Consider the following 20,728-nt stretch of genomic DNA (forward strand, 5'->3'; position numbering starts at 1 on the left):
AATGGGGCCAGGGTGGCGCAGTCAGCTGCATGTCCGACTCTTGGTTTTGGCCCAGATTGTGATCTCAGGGTCTGGTCGTGGGATTGAGCCCCGAGTCCGGCTCTGCGCTCAGTGGAGAGTCCGCCTGAGGATTCTCTCTTCTCCCTCTCCCTCGGCCCCTCCCCCTGCCCATGCTCGCTCTGGCTCTCTCTCGAGTAAATAAACCTTAAAAAAAAAAAAAAAAATTTATAGCAACATGGACAGGACTGGAAGAGATTATGCTGAGTGAAATAAGTCAAGCAGAGAGAGTCAATTATCATATGGTTTCACTCATTTGTGGAGCATAACAAATAGCATGGAGGACATGGGGAGATGGAGAGAAGGGAGTTGAGGGAAATTGGAAGCAGAGACGAACCATGAGAGACTGTGGACTCTGAAAAACAATCTGAGGGTTTTGAAGGGGCGGGGGGTGGGGGGGTGGGTACGTGGGGGAGCCTGGTGATGAGTATTAAGGAGGGCACGGATTGCATGGAGCCCTGGGTGTGGTTCATAAACAATGAATTCTGGTACATTAAAAAGAATTTTTTTTTTTTTAAAGCCAGTATGTAAGTTTAAAAATCCAAAAGAAAATAAAAATAATTTTTTAAAAAATCCCAAAGAAGGCAGGAAAGGAAGAGGAAGGAATAACAAATGGGACAGAGTCCTCCTGTGACGGCCGACCTTAGTTGCATCTTTAATTATGTTACGTATCAAGGGACTAACCATTGCAGTTAAAGGATTGCGACATGGACAAAGGACGAAGAACCACCGAGATGCTGACAAAGAGGCACTTTGACTCTAAAGCCATACCCCTAAGGTGAAGAACACCAAGAAAAAAGGATTTCCTGTCTACAATTGTGTGTGTATGAAGGAAAATCTGACAGAATTCAAACGATTCTACGGTTAGAGTTGGAAATTTTAACAGCCCTCTCTCCACAGGTGATAGAACTGGAAAGAAAGTGAACACAGGAGATCTGAACATTCCTCCACTTGCCTTACCTGAAGGCCATGTGTAAACCCCACTCCAGCCCCAGCAGCAGGGCTCCAGGGTGCCCTCCGCCACCCCAGGCTGGCGGCCTGCTGGGCCTCAAGGCAGCTCTGAGCATCCTGCAGCACATGCGTGTTCTCTGGTTACGTGGAATTGAGTTAAGGATCAGTAACCATAAATCTCTCTGGAAGAACCCTCAATATTTAGAAATGTAAAGAGTAGAACTAAAATGCAAAGTTCAGGGGCCCCCGAGTGGCTCAGTGGGGTAAAGCCTCTGCTTTCCGCTTGGGTCATGGGGATCAAGCCCTATATCGGGCTCTCTGCTCAGCGGGGAGCCTGCTTCCTCCTTCTCTCTCTGCCTGCCTCTCTGCCTACCTGTGATCTCTGTCTGTCAAATAAATAAAATCTTTTTAAAAAGTAAAATAAAATAAAAAAGTTCAAAGTTCATGGAAGATTCAAGGCAATGACCAGAGCAGCGGGCTTTAAGGCAGTGGCTGGGGTGGATGGCAGAGCTAGCCAAGTTCAAGAAGAAGAGATACCAGAGGGGCGCCTGTCTGGCTCAGCCGATACAGCATTTGACTCCGGATCTTGGAGTTGTGAGTTCCAGCCCCAAGTTGGGCCTAGAGCTTCCTTAAAGGGGAAAAAAAAAAAAAAAAAAGATACCATAAAATAGGGTATAATTTGGGGAAAGATCAAACAAGATAAGAGTGGGGAGAGAAAAAAAAAAGACAGGATACACACATTATAAAATGGTAGAAATATTTTCAAACGTAGCAGAAATGTTTCCAAACCACAATCCTTAAAAAGACTTGTCAAATCGGCATTAAAAAGGAATCAGTCAGATGCTACATAACAAGATTCTGGCAATGTGGCAAATAGTATATCTGGAAAAATTAGAAGTGCTGTTTATAATACTGGGGAGAAAATCTAAATCCATGAGCTGACAAGAAGATAAGGTCCCTTTAGAGACTAAAGACAATGTGAAATTTATTTTTTTTTATAAGATTTTATTCACTTACTTGACAGGGAGGGAACACAAGCAGGTGGAGTGGGAGCAGAAGGAGCAGGCTTCCCTCGAGCAGGGAGCCCAACGTGGGGTTCGATCCCAGGACCCTGGGATCATGACCTGAGCTGATGGCGGATGCTTAATGACTGAGCCACCCAGGCGCCCTGACAAAGTGAAAAATTTTTTTTTTTAAGATTTTATTTATTCATTTGACAGAGAGATCACAAGTAGGCAGAGAGGCAGGCAGAGAGAGAGAGAGAGGAGGAAGCAGGCTCCCCGCGGAGCAGAGAACCCGATGTGGGACTCGATCCCAGGACCCTGAGATCATGACCTGAGCCGAAGGCAGCGGCTTAACCCACTGAGCCACCCAGGCGCCCGACAAAGTGAAAATTTAAAAAAGAACAATAACGTTCCTGTTTTTTTTTTTTTTAAAGATTTTATTTATTTATTTGACAGAGAGAAATCACAAGTAGCCGGAGAGGCAGGCAGAGAGAGAGAGAGGGAAGCAGGCTCCCTGCTGAGCAGAGAGCCCGATGCGGGACTCGATCCCAGGACGCTGAGATCATGACCTGAGCCGAAGGCAGCGGCTTAACCCACTGAGCCACCCAGGCGCCCAACGTTCCTGTTTTGATGACAAAAAAAAATGTTCCTGTTGGTGACAAAAGACCAATCCAAGAGCCTGCCTCTGAGGAGCTTACTAGAGAAGCTTGGTCTATACTTGGTGTCGGGTGCACTAAAAATAAAGCCATCCCCAAAGAGCTGAAACTTCCTTGATATATCTGCAAAACACCCATCATGCTTAAAGGTGAGATATTAAAGAACAAAGTCTACACCTGTCTGCTCTCATGGCCTCTGCTCAGCTTTGTGCTGGAGGCCCTAAGCAGCCCTGCTGAGCAGTAAAAAGAAACAGTTTCAGAATCTGGAATGGAAAGAACAAAACTCAGAAATGGTATTTGTGTACATGAAAATCCAGATAATCCATAAATACTATCTCTAGTCAAGGTGATCGGACACAGATTCATACACGAAAGTTAAGTCGTGTGTGTATGTGTACTACATATAGCTCACAACGACAAACAAAATAGCATCATTTACAGTTGGATCCTAAAACGTCAAATAACAAGAAATAAATCTGATGAAAGAGTCTTAGGAAATAATGAAAACTACCAGTGTTGAGAGAAGACCTAAACAAACAGTAACATATTCATGGATTGGAAGACAACATCATACAGAGGTTTGTTCTCCCCAGACTGATCTGTAGTTTCACTCTAAATGACAATCGAAATAACAGGAAGTTCTGTGGTGGGAATTGACACATCTAAAATTTATAGTCCGAGGGGGCATCTAGGTTCTGGGATCGAGCCCTGCAGTGGGCTCCCTGCTCAGCAGGGCCCCTGCTTCTCCCTCTCCTACGGGCTCCTGCCCTCTCACTCTCTCTTTCTCTCTCTCTCTCAAATGTCTTTTAAAAAAAATTATAGGGGCAGGGTGCCTGGGTGGCTCAGTGGGTTAAGGCCTCTGCCTTCGGCTCATGTTGTGATCTCAGGGTCCTGGGATCGAACTCCACATCGGGCTCTCTGTTTAGTGGGAAGCCTGCTTCCTCCTCTGTCTCTCTCTGCCTGCCTCTCTACCTGCTTGTGATCTCTGTCTGTCAAGTAAATAAAATCTTAAAAAAAAAATTTATAGGGGCATACAAAGGTAAAATACAGCTATTTTGATTGTAAAGACCCCAAGCCTAAATATCAAGACATCCTCAAGCTACACTAGTTAAAACAACGTGGCTCATGACAGAAGAGAAGTCCAGGAACAAACCCGTACACAGAGACACTGCATGGCAGCAGGGGAAGGATGGTCTTTCCAATAATGGTGTTGCATCAGCTAGATACCACTACAGAGAAACAAATACAACCCTTGCCTACCTCACCTCAGACATAAAAATTCCATGGACCATAGAGGTGTATGTTCAAGGTAAACTTTAAAGACTTGGGAGAGCGGCGCCTGAGTGGCTCAGTGGGTTAAGCTGCTGCCTTTGGCTCAGGTCATGATCTCAGGGTCCTGGAATCGAGTTCCGCATCGGGCTCTCTGCTCAGCAGGGAGCCTGCTTCCCTTTCTTTCTCTCTCTGCCTGCCTCTCTGCCTGCTTGTGATGTCTGTCTGTCAAATAAATAAATAAAATCTTAAAAAAAAAGAAAAGAAAAGAAAAAAAGACGGGAGAGGGGCGCCTGAGTGGCTCAGTTGGTTAAGCATCTCCCTTCAGCTCAGGTCATGATCTCAGGGTCCTGGGATCTGTCCCCGTGTTGAGCTCCAAGTTCAGCAGAGAAGCTGCTTCTCCCTCTCCCTCTGCCCCTTCCCCCAACCCTATTCTTTTCCTCTCTTTTAAAAAATCGTAAGAGGAAATACATTTGTAATACCGTACTGTATGTATCAGTAAAGATCTAAGTAGATCTCTCTCAAAATCTTTAGGAAAAAAAAAAAGACCTTTAGGAGAAGATACAGAAGAAAATGGTTTGGTGACCTTGGGATGCACAAAGATTTCTTAGAATCAAAAATAGCGCTAATCATAAAGGAAAAATTAGTTTCAACTATAGGAAAAGGCGTGACAGGGACTACTGGCTGACTCAGTCAGCAGAACATGTAACTGTTCATCTTGGGGTCATGGGTTCAAAACCCACATTGTGTGCATAGATTACCTAAAATGAATAAATAAGCTTTTTAAAAAATATGTGTTGTGGGGCGCCTGGGAGGCTCGGACGGTTAAGTGTCTGCCTTCAGCTCAGGTCGTGATCCCAGGGTCCTGGGATCAATCCCCCCATCAGGCTCCCTGCTCAACAGAGAGTATTCTTCTCCCTTTCTCTCTCCCTCTGCCTCTAACCCTGCTAATGCTCTCTGTTTGCTCTCTCAAATAAGTAAATAAAAGGGGCGCCTGGGTGGCTCAGTGAGTTAAGCCTCTGCCTTTGGTTCGGGTCATGATCTCAAGAGTCCTGGGATCAAGCCCCGCATTGGGCTCTCTGCTCAGCAGGGAGCCTGCTTCTCCCTCTCTTTCTGCCTGTCTCTCTGCCTACTTGTGATCTCAATCTCTCTATCAAATAAATAAAATCTTTTTAAAAAATAAGTAAATAAAATCTTAAAAAAAAGAAATATGCATTGAGGCACCTGGATTCCTCTGTTGGTTGAGCGCCCGAGTCTTGATCACAGCTCAGGTCTTGATCTCAGGGTCATCAGTTCAGCCCCACGCTGGGCTCCATGCCTCGCATGGCACCTACTTAAAATGCGTGTGTGTGTGTTAAAAACAAAAGTAAAAACAGCATGCCACATACCCTGGAAGATATTTGCAATCAGTTAAGATACAAGTGACTAATACAATAGACGAAGTCCTGAAGAGGCATTTCACAGGATGCCTGGGTGGCTCAGTTGGTTAAGTGTCTGCCCTAGGCTCAGGTCATGATCCCAGAGTCCTGGGATGAACTCTTTGCTCAGGAGGAGCCTGCTTCCCCCTCCTCCTCTCCCCCTGCCAGCTGCTCCCCCTGCTTGTATTCTTTGTGTGTGTGTCAAATAAATAAAATCTTAAAGAAAAAAAGACATTTCACAAAACAGACTACCCAGAGCCAATGAATAATAATAAAATGTGTTCAATGTCACCAGTCATCATGAAAATGCAAATTGAAGCCACAATGTGATCCCTCCTCACCCACCTGCATGTCTGAAGCATAAACAGACAGCAAGTGGAGCCGCAGGGACCCCCGGCAGCTGCGGGTGGGTGTGTAAACTGGTTCAACACTTTGGAAAACCAAAGCGTTCGCTAAAGCTAAGCATCTCCTCCTTTCCGCCCCAGTAATTCCACTCCCAGAGGTACAGACACAAACAGGAATGTTGTGAGGCACATTATTCATAACAGCCAGAAACCGTAAGTGACCAAGATGCCCTTCCCACAAGAGACAAGTAACCATGGTAACTCATGTGGCAGAATAAAATGCAAAAGAAGTGCGCACAGCAGCGGGCAGTATGGACTACTCTTCCCATGGGTTTGGGTTTTTTTTTAAGATTTTATTTATTTATTTATTTATTTATCAGTCAGAGAGAGCGCACAAGCAGGCAGAGGCAGAGAGAGAGGCAGGCTCCCTGCTGGACAAGGAGTGTGATGCGGAACTCGATCCCAGGACTCTGGGATCATGACCTGAGCTGAAGGCAGCGGCTTAACCGACTGAGCCACCCAGGTGTCCTGTACTCTTCCCATGTTTAGCAAAAGAATCTAGACACAAAAACATACATACTGTGTTTTTCTTTTCTTTTCTTTTCTTTTTTAAATTTTATTTATTTGTCAGAGAGAGAGCAGAAGCCGGGGAAGAGAGAGCCAGAAGGAGGGGGAGAAGCAGACTCCCTGCTGAGCAGAGAGCCCAATGTGGGACTCAATCCCTGGACCCTGGGATCACAACCTGAGCTGAAGGCAAACGCTTAATGGACTGAGCCACCTAGGCGTCCCCATACTGCATTTCTCGATTTGAAGTTCAAGAATAGGCATAATTATTGATAGTATCCAATATCAGGGTAGCAGTTACTTTTGGAGGGAGCAAACTAGGGAGGCATGAGGAAAAATGAAGGCACTGGTTAACATTCTGTTTCTTATTCTACAGAGGTGTTCCCTTTGGGAAAATTCACTGATGAGTCATACAATTCTCTGTGTTAATATCAATTATTAGGGGTAATTTTCCCTTTCATCATAAAGCCAGGATGGATCTAAACATTTAAGGAAGAAAAATGCCAATGTTACACACTTTCCCAGAAAATAGAGAACACCTCCCCAAATCATTTTTATGAGGGTAGCATAGCCCTAAGACAAGGATATTCTGAGAAAATATAATTATACTATGGCATCTCTCTCCTTAACATCCAGCTTCTTAAGAATGCCTTTCCTGGGGCACCTGGGTGGCTCAGTCGTTGGGCGTCTGCCTTCACCTTGGGCCATCATCTCGGGATCCTGGGATTGAGCCACGTGTGCAGGAAGCCTGCTTCTCTCTCTCTCCCACTCCCCTGCTTGTGTTCCCTCTCTCACTGTGTCTCTTTCAAATAAAAAAAAATATTTTCAAAACACGTGTGAGACTTCTACACTAAAAAAATACAAATCATTGTTGAAATAAATGAAAACCATACACTGACATCATGTTTGAGGACTGGAAGACTAAATTCCCTGCAAATTAGTCTCTAAATGTGCTGGACTCACATTCCCATTCTTACGGAATTGACAAGCTGGATCTAAAACTACTACCTACAGAAGTGGAAAGGATCCTCACATCATAAACCACGGTAAGTCTAAAATAGACTAGAGGTTGAAATGTGAACTAAGAAACCATGCAAGGGGGCGCCTGGGTGGCTCAGTGGGTTAAGCCGCTGCCTTCGGCTCAGGTCATGATCTCGGGGTCCTGGGATCGAGTCCCGCGTCGGGCTCTCTGCTCAGCAGGGAGCCTGCTTCCTCCTCTCTCTCTCTCTCTCTCTGCCTGCCTCTCTGCCTACTTGTGATCTCTCTCTGTCAAATAAATAAATAAAATCTTTTAAAAAAAAAAAAAAAAAAAAAAAAGAAACCATGCAAGGGGCACCTGGCTGGCTTGGTCGGAAGAGCATGCTACTCTTGACCGCGGGGTTGTGAGTTTGAGCCCCGCTTTGGGTGTAGAGATTACTTTAAGAAATAATAATGGGGGGTGCCTGGGTGGCTCAGTGGGTTAAGCCTCTGCCTTCAGCTCAGGTCATGATCTCAGGGTCCTGGGATTGAGCCCCATGTCGGGCTCTCTGCTCAGCAGGGAGCCTGCTTCTGCCTCTCTCTCTGCCTGCCTGCCTACTTGTGATCTCTCTCTCTGTCAAATAAATAAAAAAATCTTTAAAATAATAATAATAATAATGGGGGTGCCTGGGTGGCTCAGTTGGTTAAGCCTCAGCCTTCAGCTCAGGTCATGATCTCAGGGGTCCTGGGATCGAGCTCTGCATCAGGTTCTCTGCTCAGTGGGGATCCTGCTTCCCCCTCTCTCTCTGCCTGCCTCTCTGCCTTCCTATGATCTCTGTCAAATAAATCTTTTTTTTAAAAAAAAAAGAAATAATGGGGGCGCCTGGGTGGCTCAGTGTGTCTAAGCCACTGCCTTCGGCTCAGGTCATGATCTCAGGGTCCTGGGATCGAGTCCCACATCGGGCTCTGCTCAGCGGGGAGCCTGCTTCCCTTCCTCTCTCTCTGCCTGCCTCTCTGCCTACTTGTGCTCTCTCTCTGTCAAATAAATAAATAAAATCTTTAAAAAAAAAAAGAATGAATGAAATTATGCAAATGCTAGAAGAGGTGGTGGGTGAGTTTCCTCAACAACCACTTAGAAGTGAGAAATTTCCTACCAAAATCCAGAACCAATACAGGAAAGTAAATTGTTACAAAACAATGTATGGATGGCAAAAGAACACCATAAACATAGCACAAGGCAAACAGTAAATATTTACAAAAGATCTCAAAATGCCAACTGAGAGAGAAGAAAACCCTCAATCCTGTATTTTCCAGATAAGCAAATGATATTTACAGAAATAGGCAACTGGCCGTGAAATATGAAAATATCCTTAACCTTGATCATAAGATAAATGCAAATGGGAAGTACACTAAAGTGCCGTTTCTCACCCATCAGACTCTCAGGGTGACAATATGCACCATCGCCCAGGCTGTGGGGAAAGGGGCCATCGTATCCAGTGATGGTGGGAATGGAAAACAGTCCAAGTAGGACGACGACCTGGGCAGTATCTAGCGCTATTGTGTGTGAGATTACCCTTTGACCACAATCCAGCTTTCAGGAATTGATCTCAAAGACTGTCTGGCGAAATGCAAAGAAGGTGTTTGCAGAAGGCTCCTTGTTGAGATACTGCTTGGTTTTTGTTTTGTTTTGTTTTCTAAAGATTTTATTTTTTAAGTAAACTCTACACCTGATGTGGGGCTCAAACTTACAACCCAAAGTCAAGAGTCACATGCTCTACCAGCTGAGCCAGGAGCCCCAAGATACTGTTTGTAATAGCAAAGTGTGGGAATCCACCGCATCACTGCAGCTGAGTAAGAACACAGCTCCTCTGACACTGCTCAGAGCCCTGTGCTGAAAGGGGAGCAGAGAAGTCCACGGGGTACACCCGTGTTCATCTAAGAAACGGAGGAGGTCCTCACTGTATATTTCACTTAGTTAAGAGGGAATAAAGAAGAGTCCATTACAACAACCTAATTTTTAAGATTTTATTGGGGCGCCTGGGTGTCTCAGTGGGTTAAAGCCTCTGCCTTCAGCTCAGGCCATGATCTCAGGGTTCTGGGATCGAGCCACGCATCAGGCTCTCTGCTCAAGCGGGAAGCCTGCTTCCTCTCTCTCTTTGCCTACTTGTGATCTCTGTCAAATAAATAAACAAAAATCTTTAAAAAAGAAAAAAGATTTTGAGAGAGAGTGAGAGAGCATGAGAAGGGAGAAGGTCTGAAGAAGCAGCAGACTCCCTGCTGAGCTGGAAGCCCATTGCGGACTGGACTCGGGGATCATGACCTGAGCAGAAGGCAGTGGCTTAACCAACTGAGCAACCCAGGCGTCCCCTAATATTTCTTCTAAGGGAGTGCAGGCAATAAGGTAGAGAGAGCTGGGATAAAAGCTAGATGTCCCTAAAAAGTCTTATTTCACAGATTTAATTTTGTAGTTATAGAGTATAAAAAATAAGAAATTTAAATAAAAACTTGGAAGAAAAAAAGTAACACAATGCCTGGGGCACCTGGGTGACTTGGTTGAGCACTTGACTTGGTTTCAGATCAGATCATGATCTCAGGGTCCCCAGCGCACAGTTCACTTGAGATTCTCTCCCTCTCCTTCTGTCCCTCCCTGTTCCTCCCCAGCTCATGCTCTTTCTCACTCTAAAATAAGTGAAAATAATCTAAAAAAAAAACCAAACACCCAAAGTTAATCCAATGCCTAAACATTGAAAGCCCAAAAAAAAAAAAAAAAAAATCACACTCGTGAAAATGGCTATTATTTTTTAAATTTTTTTGAAAAACGAAATGGGGGAGCCTGGGTGACTCAGGTTAAGCAAGTGACTCTTGGTTTCAGCTGGGGTCAGTCATAGTCATGGTGATTTAGTAAATAAAATCTTTTTAATAAAGATTTAATAAATAAAATCTTTTAAAAATAAATAAATAAAAACAAGATGTTGTTGAGAATGTGGGCAAATGAGAGCCCTTTTGCACTGCCCTGGAGATGTAAAATGTGGAATGCAGTAGAGCCCTTCCTCCTCAAAGCATTAAACACAGAAGTCCCAATGATCCAGCAGTTCAAGTCTGTGTATTTACCCAAAAGAACAAACATTGATACACCAATGTTCACAGAAGCATTACTCACCACAGCCAAAAGGTGGAAACAACCCAAATGCCCATCTATGCATGAAACCATAAAGTGGTGCAACAAAATGTTATAATGAATGTATGAACAAAATGTTTACACCAACTAAAGGTATTTGCCGTATGTATTACAATTTCTGGACTGGAATGGATTTTTATAGGACATAGCACACAATTTCTAAATTTGATGAAATTTTATACACAGGATTACATAAACAAATTTAACCCCAAAAGGACTTAAATACCTACACATCAATAAGAAAACGATTGTTTGGAGACCACGGCCAAAACCTGTGTGTTGCGGGGCGGGGGGGGGGGGGCGTGTCGCTGGGTGTGTGCACGCGCGTCCGCAACAAGGAGATACACGGAACAATTTCACTACCAAAAACCGTAAAGAATAAAAGTAGTATTTGTATTAAAAAAAAAACCCACAAACTCAAGGTTCATCATTTCCACTAAGCAGAACAGTCTACCTTTAGGTAGACTTTTTATTTATAAAAAGACGATTCCCAACGAAGACCGCCACGGGGAGCGCGCGGCGCCAGCAGGACCAGCACGTTCCGCAAGGGGACCACAGGAGACCAATGCCCAGGCCGGTGCCCTGAAGAGCCTGCCGTGAGAAAACCAACGGATGCTGCGGGGACCTCAATAACCCCCCACGCAGCCGGGGGAACCACCGACCTCCACTGACCAAGACCTGACCCGCCTGCTCCCCCGCCCCCCACCCCCACCCCAGGCTCACTAGCAGGGAAAAACCAAGTCTAGCAAAAAGATACTGACCAACTTCCGAGGTGGCTCTGGTGCGGCAGCAGGCGCTGTAGGAAGAGGGATCCCGGGAGTTCCTTGGTGCGAACCCCCAGTCCCTACCCCAAGTCTCGGGTGCCAGAAGAGGGCGCGCCGGACTCTTGCGCAAGTCTAGGGCTCTGCCAGCTGGAGCCCGGGGCAGCCTCTCCAAACCCAAGAACCGCCTGGAAGGCCTTGCACCCGCTGAGACCAAGGTGCCAGGACCGCTGGGCCAAGGAACACATGACCCACCCCCGAGAGTCTCCCCTCGGCCTCCACCCAGGCTCCCAGAAACCACACCGAGACAGAGGTGCAGGCGGCCGCGGCCGGCGTGATGCGCGCTAGGTCGGCAGCAGGCCGCGCGCGCGCAGCTCGAGCAGCGGGGACAGCGTGTAGCGCAGGCGGCGGAAGGTGGTGTCCGAGATAAGGTACCGGAGTCCTCGGCGGAGGGCCGAAGGGTTCACTAGCATCAGGTAGAGCAGCGGCAGCGCCAGGAAGCCGAGCAGGAGCAACAGCAGCGTCTGCAGCGCGCCCAGCGCCCACAGCCTGCGGACCGAAGGACGGATGGACAGACAGGGGAAGGGGGCGGTGGAGAGTAAGTCGTGGGGTGGACCCGAGCCCAGCGCGCCCGCCGCCTGCCCGCTGACTCACCTGATGCCAGCCCTGCCGGTGCCCGTGGAAAGCCGCATCTCCTGCGGACAGAGGGAGCGGCTTCTAGCTCGGCCCCGGCGCGGGGGCGCCACGAGTTCCGGGTCCTTCATGGAGGGGACGGGAGTCGTAAGGGACCAGAACCCTCATCCCCCAGAGTGCGGGTCTGGGTGGTCGCGGGCCCGTCAGGGGGCAGGACCTCGAGGGGAGGCGGAGCCCCGTGGGTGCGGGTGACCCCCGTGAAGAGCGGGTCCGGGTTCGCGCTCACACAGTCAGCCTCGGCCACCTCCTCCATGAGCGAGCCCGCGCAGTCCTGCCCCAGACGAGGATGGGAGTCGCACCTGCAGGGAAGGGCATCGAGGTGGGCGATCTAAGTCAGCCCCACTGCCGCCCCACCCTACCACCACAGTCCTGGCCCCTCTTACAGATCCGGGTCGTCCCGCGAGGCGTCCAGCGCAGCAGTTGCCTCCGCCACCTTTGCCTGCAGCTCCTGGAGGGAGTGGGAGTGAGGCCTCAGGACTGGGGGAGGAGACACCCGGGGGAAGGGGGACTGGGGGTCGCCGCAGCTCCGGGGTTGGAGGGGTGTCGGGACGTGAGCGGCTCTCGGTACCTGCAGGACTCCGCTCTGCTCCTGAAAGCTGGCCCAGGCCTCCTCCGTCCGCTGCGCGCCCTGGGATGAGGGGAGCCCTGATGAGACTCGGGGTAGCGCCAGGCCCTCCATCCTCCCGCACCTGCGCACCCACCCACCCACCCACCCACACCCGAAGCCGACCTTCGCCTTCAGGCCCCGGCCCCGCCCTCACCTGCCGCAGGTTCTCCGCCTGCCTGGCGTGCTTGGCCTCCACCAGCTCCAGTTGTTTCTTCAGACGGATCCAAGGAATGTCAGGAGTCCAGGACGCCCGGGACTCCCCCGCAAGCCTCCTCTCTACCCACCCCCGCCCCTCAGGGAGCCTCCGCGCCCCCAGGTCATTATGGCCCCGCCCGCGCCTCCGCTCCGATCTTGGGGGCCCCACCCAAACAACCTGCAACGCCATCAGTTGAGTCCCCAGTCGCTGATCTGCGCGCTGCTGACTCAGTTGTTCCCCTCCGTAGTAGAAGAGCTAGAGATGGGTTTTATGAAGGTGGGGTTTGCGGGGCTTCGAGGAGAGGGGAATGTCCTGAGAGGAGGGGACAGGGCAAAAAGGGGGGCGAGGACGACAGTGGGACTTCCTAGGGGAAGCTAGAGACCGAGGCCGTCTCCTTAATGTACCTGACTCGACAGCTCTTCCCACTGCTCCTGAAGCTGCCGGTTACGTTGCTCCTGCGGAGGGGGTCGAGGAGGCTGCCTGGGCTTCTCGGAGACCGCAGCCTCGAGGCCGGCCTTACCCACCCAGGGCCCCGCCCCCGCCCTCCCCGTCGGTCCCGCCCCATCCAGGGCCCGGTCCCCACCAAGTCCTGGTGGCGCCGCTCCGCGGCTTCCAGCAGCCCGCGAGCTCTCTCCGCGCGCTCCCGCGCCGCCTCGCGCGCCTCCCCGCGCAGGTTCCGCGCCAACTGGCTTTGCTTCCGCTGCAGGCTGCAGAGGGGAAACTGAGGTGGTGCCACCGCGGAAGGCGGCAGGTGCTCAGGCTCCCGCGGCCCCCGGGAAAGGCCAGCTGCGAATGGGCCCTTGGAAGCCCAAGCTGGGGGTCCGCCCCCTCCCCTTCGTGGGTCCCCTGAATAGATGGGGACGGGGGGTTCGGGCCCCGGCGAAGAGGAATAACCGACGGGCCGGCCGGCGGCTCTGCCTAGGCCCGGGTGCCGCCGTCGGTGGAATCGACCCTCGCGCGACTGCTTTTCCCCATTGAGCCGCCCTTCCTGCGCACCTGCGCTCGCGCTCGCGCAGGTCCTGCAGGCGCGCGGTGAGGCTCTCGCTCTCGGCCTCGAGCCCGCGCACCAGCTCCTCCAGCTCCTGCTTCCGCAGTCGCCCGTCGCGGTTGTCCTTCTGCAGCTGCAGCAGCAGCTCCTGCGTCTCTGCCATAGCTACAGGGACTGTGTCCCGCCGTCGCTGCCCGCCTGGGAGACCCGGCCCGCGGCTGGCGTCACAATGAGCTGCAGGGGGCGGCCGCGGCAGACGGGAGTGGGGCAGGATCGCACTTAGTCCCTCCAGGGGCCACCATGAGAAAGACCAAATATCAAACATCAAAGGTCAAAGAGTCTGCTGGGCATTGCCCAGAGGGGAGAACTGGAACGCCCAGGAAGAGTCTGAAGAGACACCACATTTTCCATCAAGCAGAACAGCCAACAGAAAGACGGTTGGGTGACATCAAATATAAGCAACCAAGTGAGGGAACAGGAACCTTTGTGCCCTGCACCATCTGTGGGTCATTTGGGGGAGCTGCTGGGGATGAACAGTGACTGGGCATGGTGGTCCTCCATGACCCACAATTTCACCGCAGGAGTACACTCCCCAGAGGAACTTTCTTCCGTGTTTGCAAAGCATTAGGAGCAGTGTAAGTGTGGCACTAACGTGTAATCAAACACAGAAATGTGATATATGAGACAATTGATAAAGGAATCCAATAAAGCACTTCAAATGAGCTAGGATCTTTTAAATCAACATGAAGAGACCTGAAAATAATGTTGATGGTAAAAAAACAAAACAAAAAAACCCCACAACAACAACAACAACAAAAACAGCAAGTAGAATGAGATGTACCCATGATAGTATTTACCTAAACTAAGTATGCAGGGGTGAGTCCCAGGGGGTAAGGAGGATGAAGAGAAGGGGGTAGGGGGTTGCAGGGGGATCTGCGCAGGGACCTGGGCTGAGGATGAAGGCAATTCCTGCTACGCCCCAGTGGGAAGTCACCAGGAGGCGACACCTTTGCAGATATCAGGGGGAGCTGGGTTGCTTCTCATTAATTCTGAGAAATGTGAGCAAGACTGAAGTCATTTCGAGTTACTTACACAGTAAATTAAAAATGGCCATGGCTTCCCTGCATGCCTGCCACCAGGAAGCAGAGCCTGCCTCCCTGGGCCGTTAATCTTGGAGAGGCCATGGATTCTGTCACCAGGGTGGCCCCTGAATGGGGAGAGATGGGGGCACTGGAGAGAGCCTGGGACAAATCACAGGGCCACACGGGGGTGAGGCATCATTTGGGAGAGTGCTGGGTGCCTTTCGTTGGCTGTCTGGTTCGGAAGCCTCTTCCGGACTGGGGCTTTCGAGAACCGACCGAGCAGTGGTGGCGGTGGCGTTGGAGCAGCCTCAGGCCCTGCTGCCATCTTGCCCTGTACCCTGGCACATGCCCAGCCTCCCCTACACCCCTTGCAGCAGCCAGCCAGCCAGCACCAGCCCCAGCAAAAAGCCTCCCTGGGAGCGGGTGGGAAGCCTGGGTTAGAGCCCATGAGGGGCTGGTGGGGGGCACGGGCATAAAACCCTCCAACTCTGGAATGAGAGAGCCTTCATTCAGAGCCCTGGCTTCCTCCCTCCCGGTCTGCGACCTGCAACAAGGCTCCTAAGCCCCTGGGTCTCTCAGTTTGTTCACCTATTAAGTGGGGCTTGTTGGAGACTCTCCCTCAAAAAACTGAGGGGAGCAAATGAGTTCACACACGAAGCCTCTGAGAGCTGAGCCTGGCACCTCCCAGTCCTGCGAGCCATCAGCTGGCTGTCGGCACTAGGCCTTCAGTCTCCACTTTGACATCTGCGGTCCCAGATGGTGGAGGAGCAGCTGAGCCACTGAGCCACCCAGGCGCCCCTACATATTGAAACATTTTGAATGTACTGGGTTGGATAAAACATTAAAACTTGATTTGATTGTTCTTTCTACATTTTCCTGTGGCTCCTATTCTATCGGAAGGCACTGCCTAAGGTCAGTCCTGCTGGACAGCACTCTGTCTCCAGAGTTCCCACATGGCCACTTCTCCCTTCAGGCTTAGCCCGCCCCCTGTCCCCTCATTGCCCTATAGGGTCCCAGGGATGGCCACCACCTCCACTGGCTAGGCTTTGTGATCCCGGTTTATGGATGGGGTAACCAAGGCTCAGTGATGACCATCGCCAGGCAGTATTAGCATTGGCAGCCCCTGTCTCCCTCCACCTATGTTCAGGAGGGAAGCCAGCGGCCAGCGGCCAGCCAGGATGGGCAGGTGACAAGGGCCCACTCTCTGGGTTCCCTTTCTGCCCCGCCCCTGTATCAGGACAGGAAAGTCTCTGTGGGGGAACACCCAGGACTATGCCTCTTAGGAAACCTAAGCCACCTCCCCTCCACAACCTGAAGGTCAGGAAAAAGGCGCAGGGAACCCTCCTGGCCTCAGTGCCCAAGCCCCACAGGCCGCTGGGGTCCAACTCCTGAGAACTTCTCTCCTGCACCCAGACCCCTGCAGGAAGCACCTGCCTTTCTTCCCCCTTGGTCCATTTGGCCCATTTCTGTCCTTTCTTAAAATGCAGGTTCAAAATCTTCCGGACCGTGAGCCTTCCTCCTCCACCAGACTGGGTCAGGAGCCACCTCCTCCTTGCAAAGTCCAGTTCCGGGGCGGGGGCATCAGTGCGACACTGGGCAAGCTCCACCCATCCCACGGATGGTGGCATAGAACGGGAAGGGGGGGCCGGTGTGTGCACTGCACACCGCCCTGCGCCGCCCTTGATTTTTCTTAACATTTTGGTACTTTAGAATTTATCGTTGATTATAATCTAGTATGTGTAGGCCCCATTTTCTCCAACATTTATGAGTTTATGCCCATCTCCAAATATGAAACAGCTGGGAGAATTTTAACATGAACCCCCATGAAGCCAGCACCCGCATTCCACTGTTGGCTCCTCTTGCTTCCTCCTCCTCCCCACCTTCCAGGGGAAGCTGCAGTGTCGCTGCAGTGTCACTGGCTTTCAGCTTCCTGGGCCGCTCTGCCCTCCTCTCCAGGGCTGAACAGTCATTGCATCCAGATGTGCTAGGAGCTCAGTAAGTGTCAACTAAGAAAGAAAAATAAGAAAATCTACATCTGTTGTGCAAAACCCCTTGTTTTATATTTAAAACTTTTATTTCTTGCCCAATAATTGAAAAAGGATGTAGGTAACTATGATCTATCAAATAATGAAGAGTTTCCATGGAAACAACTATTAAAAAAAAGTTAGGTGGTGTTAAGCAGCCACCACCACAGAAAGCATTCCCTTGGAGAGTACAAAGCCAGAAGTGCTTTATGGCATACGATGTCTCCCAGGGCACGGGTCCTGCCCACCGGCCCATGTGAACCCCACTTTAGTCCCTTGAGAAAATCATCTATTTCGATGTCTCACTGTTTTTCCTATGCTGTTCCCAACACATGGAACAGCCTTCCTCTACTGCGCCCTTTCCTGTGAAGACTTTGCTGACCACAGGGGTTTCTGTGGCCCTCTTTGACCAATTCCTCCCCTGGCTCTTATTCGTGAGGGCCCATTTTTTTGTTTTTGTTTAAGAGCCCGTTTTAATGGTTAGCCATTCAGTTAGCTGCGACAGCAGACACTCTAAAAAGACACAGCAATGAGCTTTCTTATTTGCTCCTTTTTTCATATCTGGGTTTTGAGGGTTTTTTCCATGGTCAACCTTTGTTGCCTTTTTTTTTTTTTTTTGACATTTGTTGTTTTTCTAATGAAAAAATAAGTATTTGTAATTGGCAGAAGAAAAGCATTACGGCATGTAAAACAGGTGAAAGCCAATTACAGCCTGGGAACAAGGATGTGCTCTGCAGGCTGAGGCCCAGCGCAGCTGGTGACAGAGACTCCCAGCTGGTTTTCTGACAGGGCAGTCAAGTCTCAGATGGGTGCTATTCGAAGACGGATACCTGGCCACCACTTCCGACCCATGCCAACCTGCCCTCCATGCAGCTCAGTTGCCAGGGAAGGCCTCCAGGACTCTCTTGAAGCCAGGCTCATTCTGGGATGAGGGGAGTGGCCCGATCCCAAGGGCTCACTCAAGGAAAGCAGGTCTTGGCCCCCTGATTAAAGCCCCTTCCCTGCACTGGGCTCCGGTCCTTTCTGGTCCCTCTCCTTACAGCTGTGCCTCTTCCGTTCCCTCTCCCCCTCAGAGATCTCATGCAGGGTCCTAGGGTTGAGCACCTCTCCCTGTGGTGATGCTCAATGACCACCTTGAGTGGTGACCCCCTGCCCGTGGACCATCACCAGGAGGTTCACCCCCAAGGCTGCCCACATAGCCTCTCCAATTAGTCCTGCCCCCTCTCCTCCAGCTGTGGCCCTAGAAATCTCAATGCTTTCCCTGCTTTCTTGACCTCTCCCACCCTGAAGTCTGTCCCCCAATACTGTACCTCCATTTCTACTGTGAATGGAGAGACCACCTATCTCTTCAGTGCTGTTATGTGGAATAAAGAAGCTGATGTTTGCACAGCACTTAGAACATGTCTGGTACCCGGTTAAGTGACACAGAAGCACTTGTTAAATAAGCTTAAATTTAAAAAAATCAAATTTTCAAATTCTGACCTCTGACCATGTTCAATGCCATTGTTCCAGACTGGATCATTCCCAGACTTTCTAAGAAGTCAGCCTGTTCTCACTGCATCGCCGCACAGAAACCAGAGGATAATTCCCCCCTCAACCCAACACAGACAGACACACACTCAACCCTCTGGCAGCTTCCCACAAGTCCACAGCCTAGACTGTCCTCCAGGATAGTCCTGGGCCTTGAGCGCAGGAATCTGTCTCCTACTGCTCTTTAGACTCACCTGCCTGCCAGAGGGCCTTTGCACCTGCTCTTCCCCCTGCCCAGTCCCTCTCTCACATTCTTCAGCCCAATTCCAGATTCCTTATTTTCTTTTTAAGATTTTTTAAAATTTATTTATTTATTTATTTGAGAGAGAGAGAGAGAGAGCACGTGCTGGGGCTGGGGGAGGTAGGGGCAGAGGGACAGAGAATCCTCAGACTCCCTGCTAAGGCTGGGAGGACCCCGAGACCAGGATCTAAGCCGAAATCAAGAGTTAGCCACTCAACCAACTAAACCATCCAGGCACCCCCTCCCCTCAATTCCAGCTTCTTAAGAATGCATTTCCTGGGGCACCTGGATGGCTCAGTAAGTGGGGCATCTGCCTTTGGCTCAGGTCATGATCTCAGGGTCCTGGGATTTGAGCCCCGTATCAGGATCCCTGTTCAGAGGTGCGGCTGCTTCTCCCTCTCCCTCTGTGACCTCTCTCACTCTCACTCTCTCTCAAATAAATAAATAAAATTTTAAAAATTAAAAAATAAAGTACTAAAACAAAACAAAAGAAAACACCTTTCCTGGCGACTCTACCCCAAACCGCAATCCCCTCCCTCTGGCATTTTCCCTGTGTCTGCCAAGTATGTATTATCTACTTTTTTTTTTTAAAGATTTTATTTATTTATTTGCGGGAGAATGAGTGAGAGAGAGCATGAGCGAGGAGAAGGTCCGAGGGAGAAGCAGACTCCCCAAGGAGCCGGGAGCCCGATGTGGGACTTGATCCCGGAAGTCCGGGATCATGACCTGAGCCGAAGGCAGTTGCTCAACCAACTGAGCCACTCAGGCGCCCTATTACCTACTATCTTTACCATGTCCCCCACCAGAACAGGAGCTCAGCTAGGACAGGGCTTGGTGCATATAGAGCTGCTGAGTGGACACAGGGACAGCCTGTCTCCACTGCAGAGTCTTATCCAAGGACAGAAGCCACAATCCAGCCGTGACCCAGAAGGGCTGGAATCCAAACAGCTGGCAGGTGTGACCCAAGACCACATTCTTCCTCTGACCCCACGGCCTTAAACTTGGAGAGCCTGTAGTGTGAACACAGACAGATGGAGGGCTGCCTGGGACTCCTGTGCACCTAAGGCCTCATGTGGCACACCCCTGTGCACCCCGTTATGGGTGGAGTTGTGCCCCCAGAATCCCTAGGTTGAAGTCCTCAGACTCAGTACCTGAGAATGTGGTTGTATCTGGAGGCGGAGCCTTGAACGAGGTGGTTAGGCTAGTACAAGGCTGTTAGGGTGGCCCTAAGCCAATCCGACTGGGATCCTTCTAAGAGGAAATCTGGACACAGACAGAGAGCGAGGACAGCCATTTATAAGCCAAGGAGAGAGGCCTCAGGAGAAACCACCTGTTGAGAGGTGGATTCAGGCTTCGGCCTCCAGAACCCTGAGAACTTCCTGTTAAGCTCCAGAGGGTGTGGGGCTCTATTATGGCCGCCTGAGTGTGCACGCACACCCCCTTCCATCTCCCGAGAAGGGCCCAGGCCCACCTGCAGACAGGATGCCAGGGATGGGGGGTAGGCCTCGAGGGCAGGGCCCCTTTGGGGAGGCAATGGCAGCAGTGGGAAGCTCCCCATGGCTCCTTCAGCCGGGGGGCAAGCCCCGGCCCTCTGATTGGGCTTTGGAGGCCCTTGGGGAACTGGCTGGAGTCTGTGCGCTGCTCTCCCCACACACAGCCCTGGCCACAGGGAAGCTGCTTCAGTTCCAGCAAGACACCGACTCCTCCCCTGGCCTTCGTGTATACTGCTCTGGCTGCCTGGGACAGAACACTTGGGCCCACCGCCGCCATTGCCTCTAGTCACAGCCCTGGGATGAGTCCCCACCAGATTGCCCTCTGTCCCAGAGCTCCAGAAACTTCCTGTGGACAGGGCCCTCCTCCCCTGTGAGCTCCGGGTTGTGTTTCACCACAGACACTCCAGGCGGTCCCACCATGTACCCCCAGGGTTAGCGGAAGAGCTAGTGCAGCTGAGTGCTGGGCACCAGGCTGGCTATGGGGCCTCAAGTCAGCATCAGTGTCTACCTGCTGTCTCCTCCGCAGAACTCAAGGATCTGAGAGGTCAGGGGCCACATTCATGCACCGTCAACAATAGGGCTGTCCTGGGCTCCTCAGAGATGACCTGGACACATGCCCACCTGACACAGAGAACCCATTCTAGACACCCCTTTGGTGCTGCCTCTGACCTCACATCAGGGACACTTGCAGGTGGCGATCAGCTTTGTCACCTGT

At 50.7% G+C, this 20,728-nt stretch overlaps 1 protein-coding gene across 11 annotated transcripts; it reads right to left on the minus strand.

Moving 5' to 3' along the window:
* Positions 1-10,554: 10,554 nt before the first annotated feature.
* TMEM191C (transmembrane protein 191C) lies at positions 10,555-13,863 on the minus strand. 11 transcript variants are annotated; one of them, XM_032310733.1, is made up of 12 exons: positions 13,607-13,854; positions 13,239-13,362; positions 13,060-13,110; positions 12,833-12,910; positions 12,614-12,670; positions 12,421-12,480; positions 12,236-12,300; positions 12,010-12,151; positions 11,814-11,917; positions 11,463-11,708; positions 11,160-11,194; positions 10,932-10,989 (listed from the first exon to the last, which is right to left on the minus strand). In XM_032310733.1, exons 1-10 carry the CDS (start codon positions 13,804-13,806, stop codon positions 11,504-11,506), a joined length of 1,086 nt encoding a protein of 361 aa, XP_032166624.1. In that variant the 5' UTR covers positions 13,807-13,854; the 3' UTR covers positions 10,932-10,989; positions 11,160-11,194; positions 11,463-11,503. The 11 variants fall into 11 exon arrangements, with proteins under 11 accessions (XP_032166622.1, XP_032166625.1, XP_032166619.1 ...); XM_032310736.1 differs by having other exon boundaries at positions 11,814-11,854; positions 12,079-12,151; positions 13,652-13,852; XM_032310735.1 differs by having other exon boundaries at positions 13,652-13,852.
* Positions 13,864-20,728: the final 6,865 nt, after the last annotated feature.

This window comes from Mustela erminea, chromosome 13 (assembly GCF_009829155.1).
Source record: "Mustela erminea isolate mMusErm1 chromosome 13, mMusErm1.Pri, whole genome shotgun sequence".
NCBI classification, from domain to species: domain Eukaryota; kingdom Metazoa; phylum Chordata; class Mammalia; order Carnivora; family Mustelidae; genus Mustela; species Mustela erminea.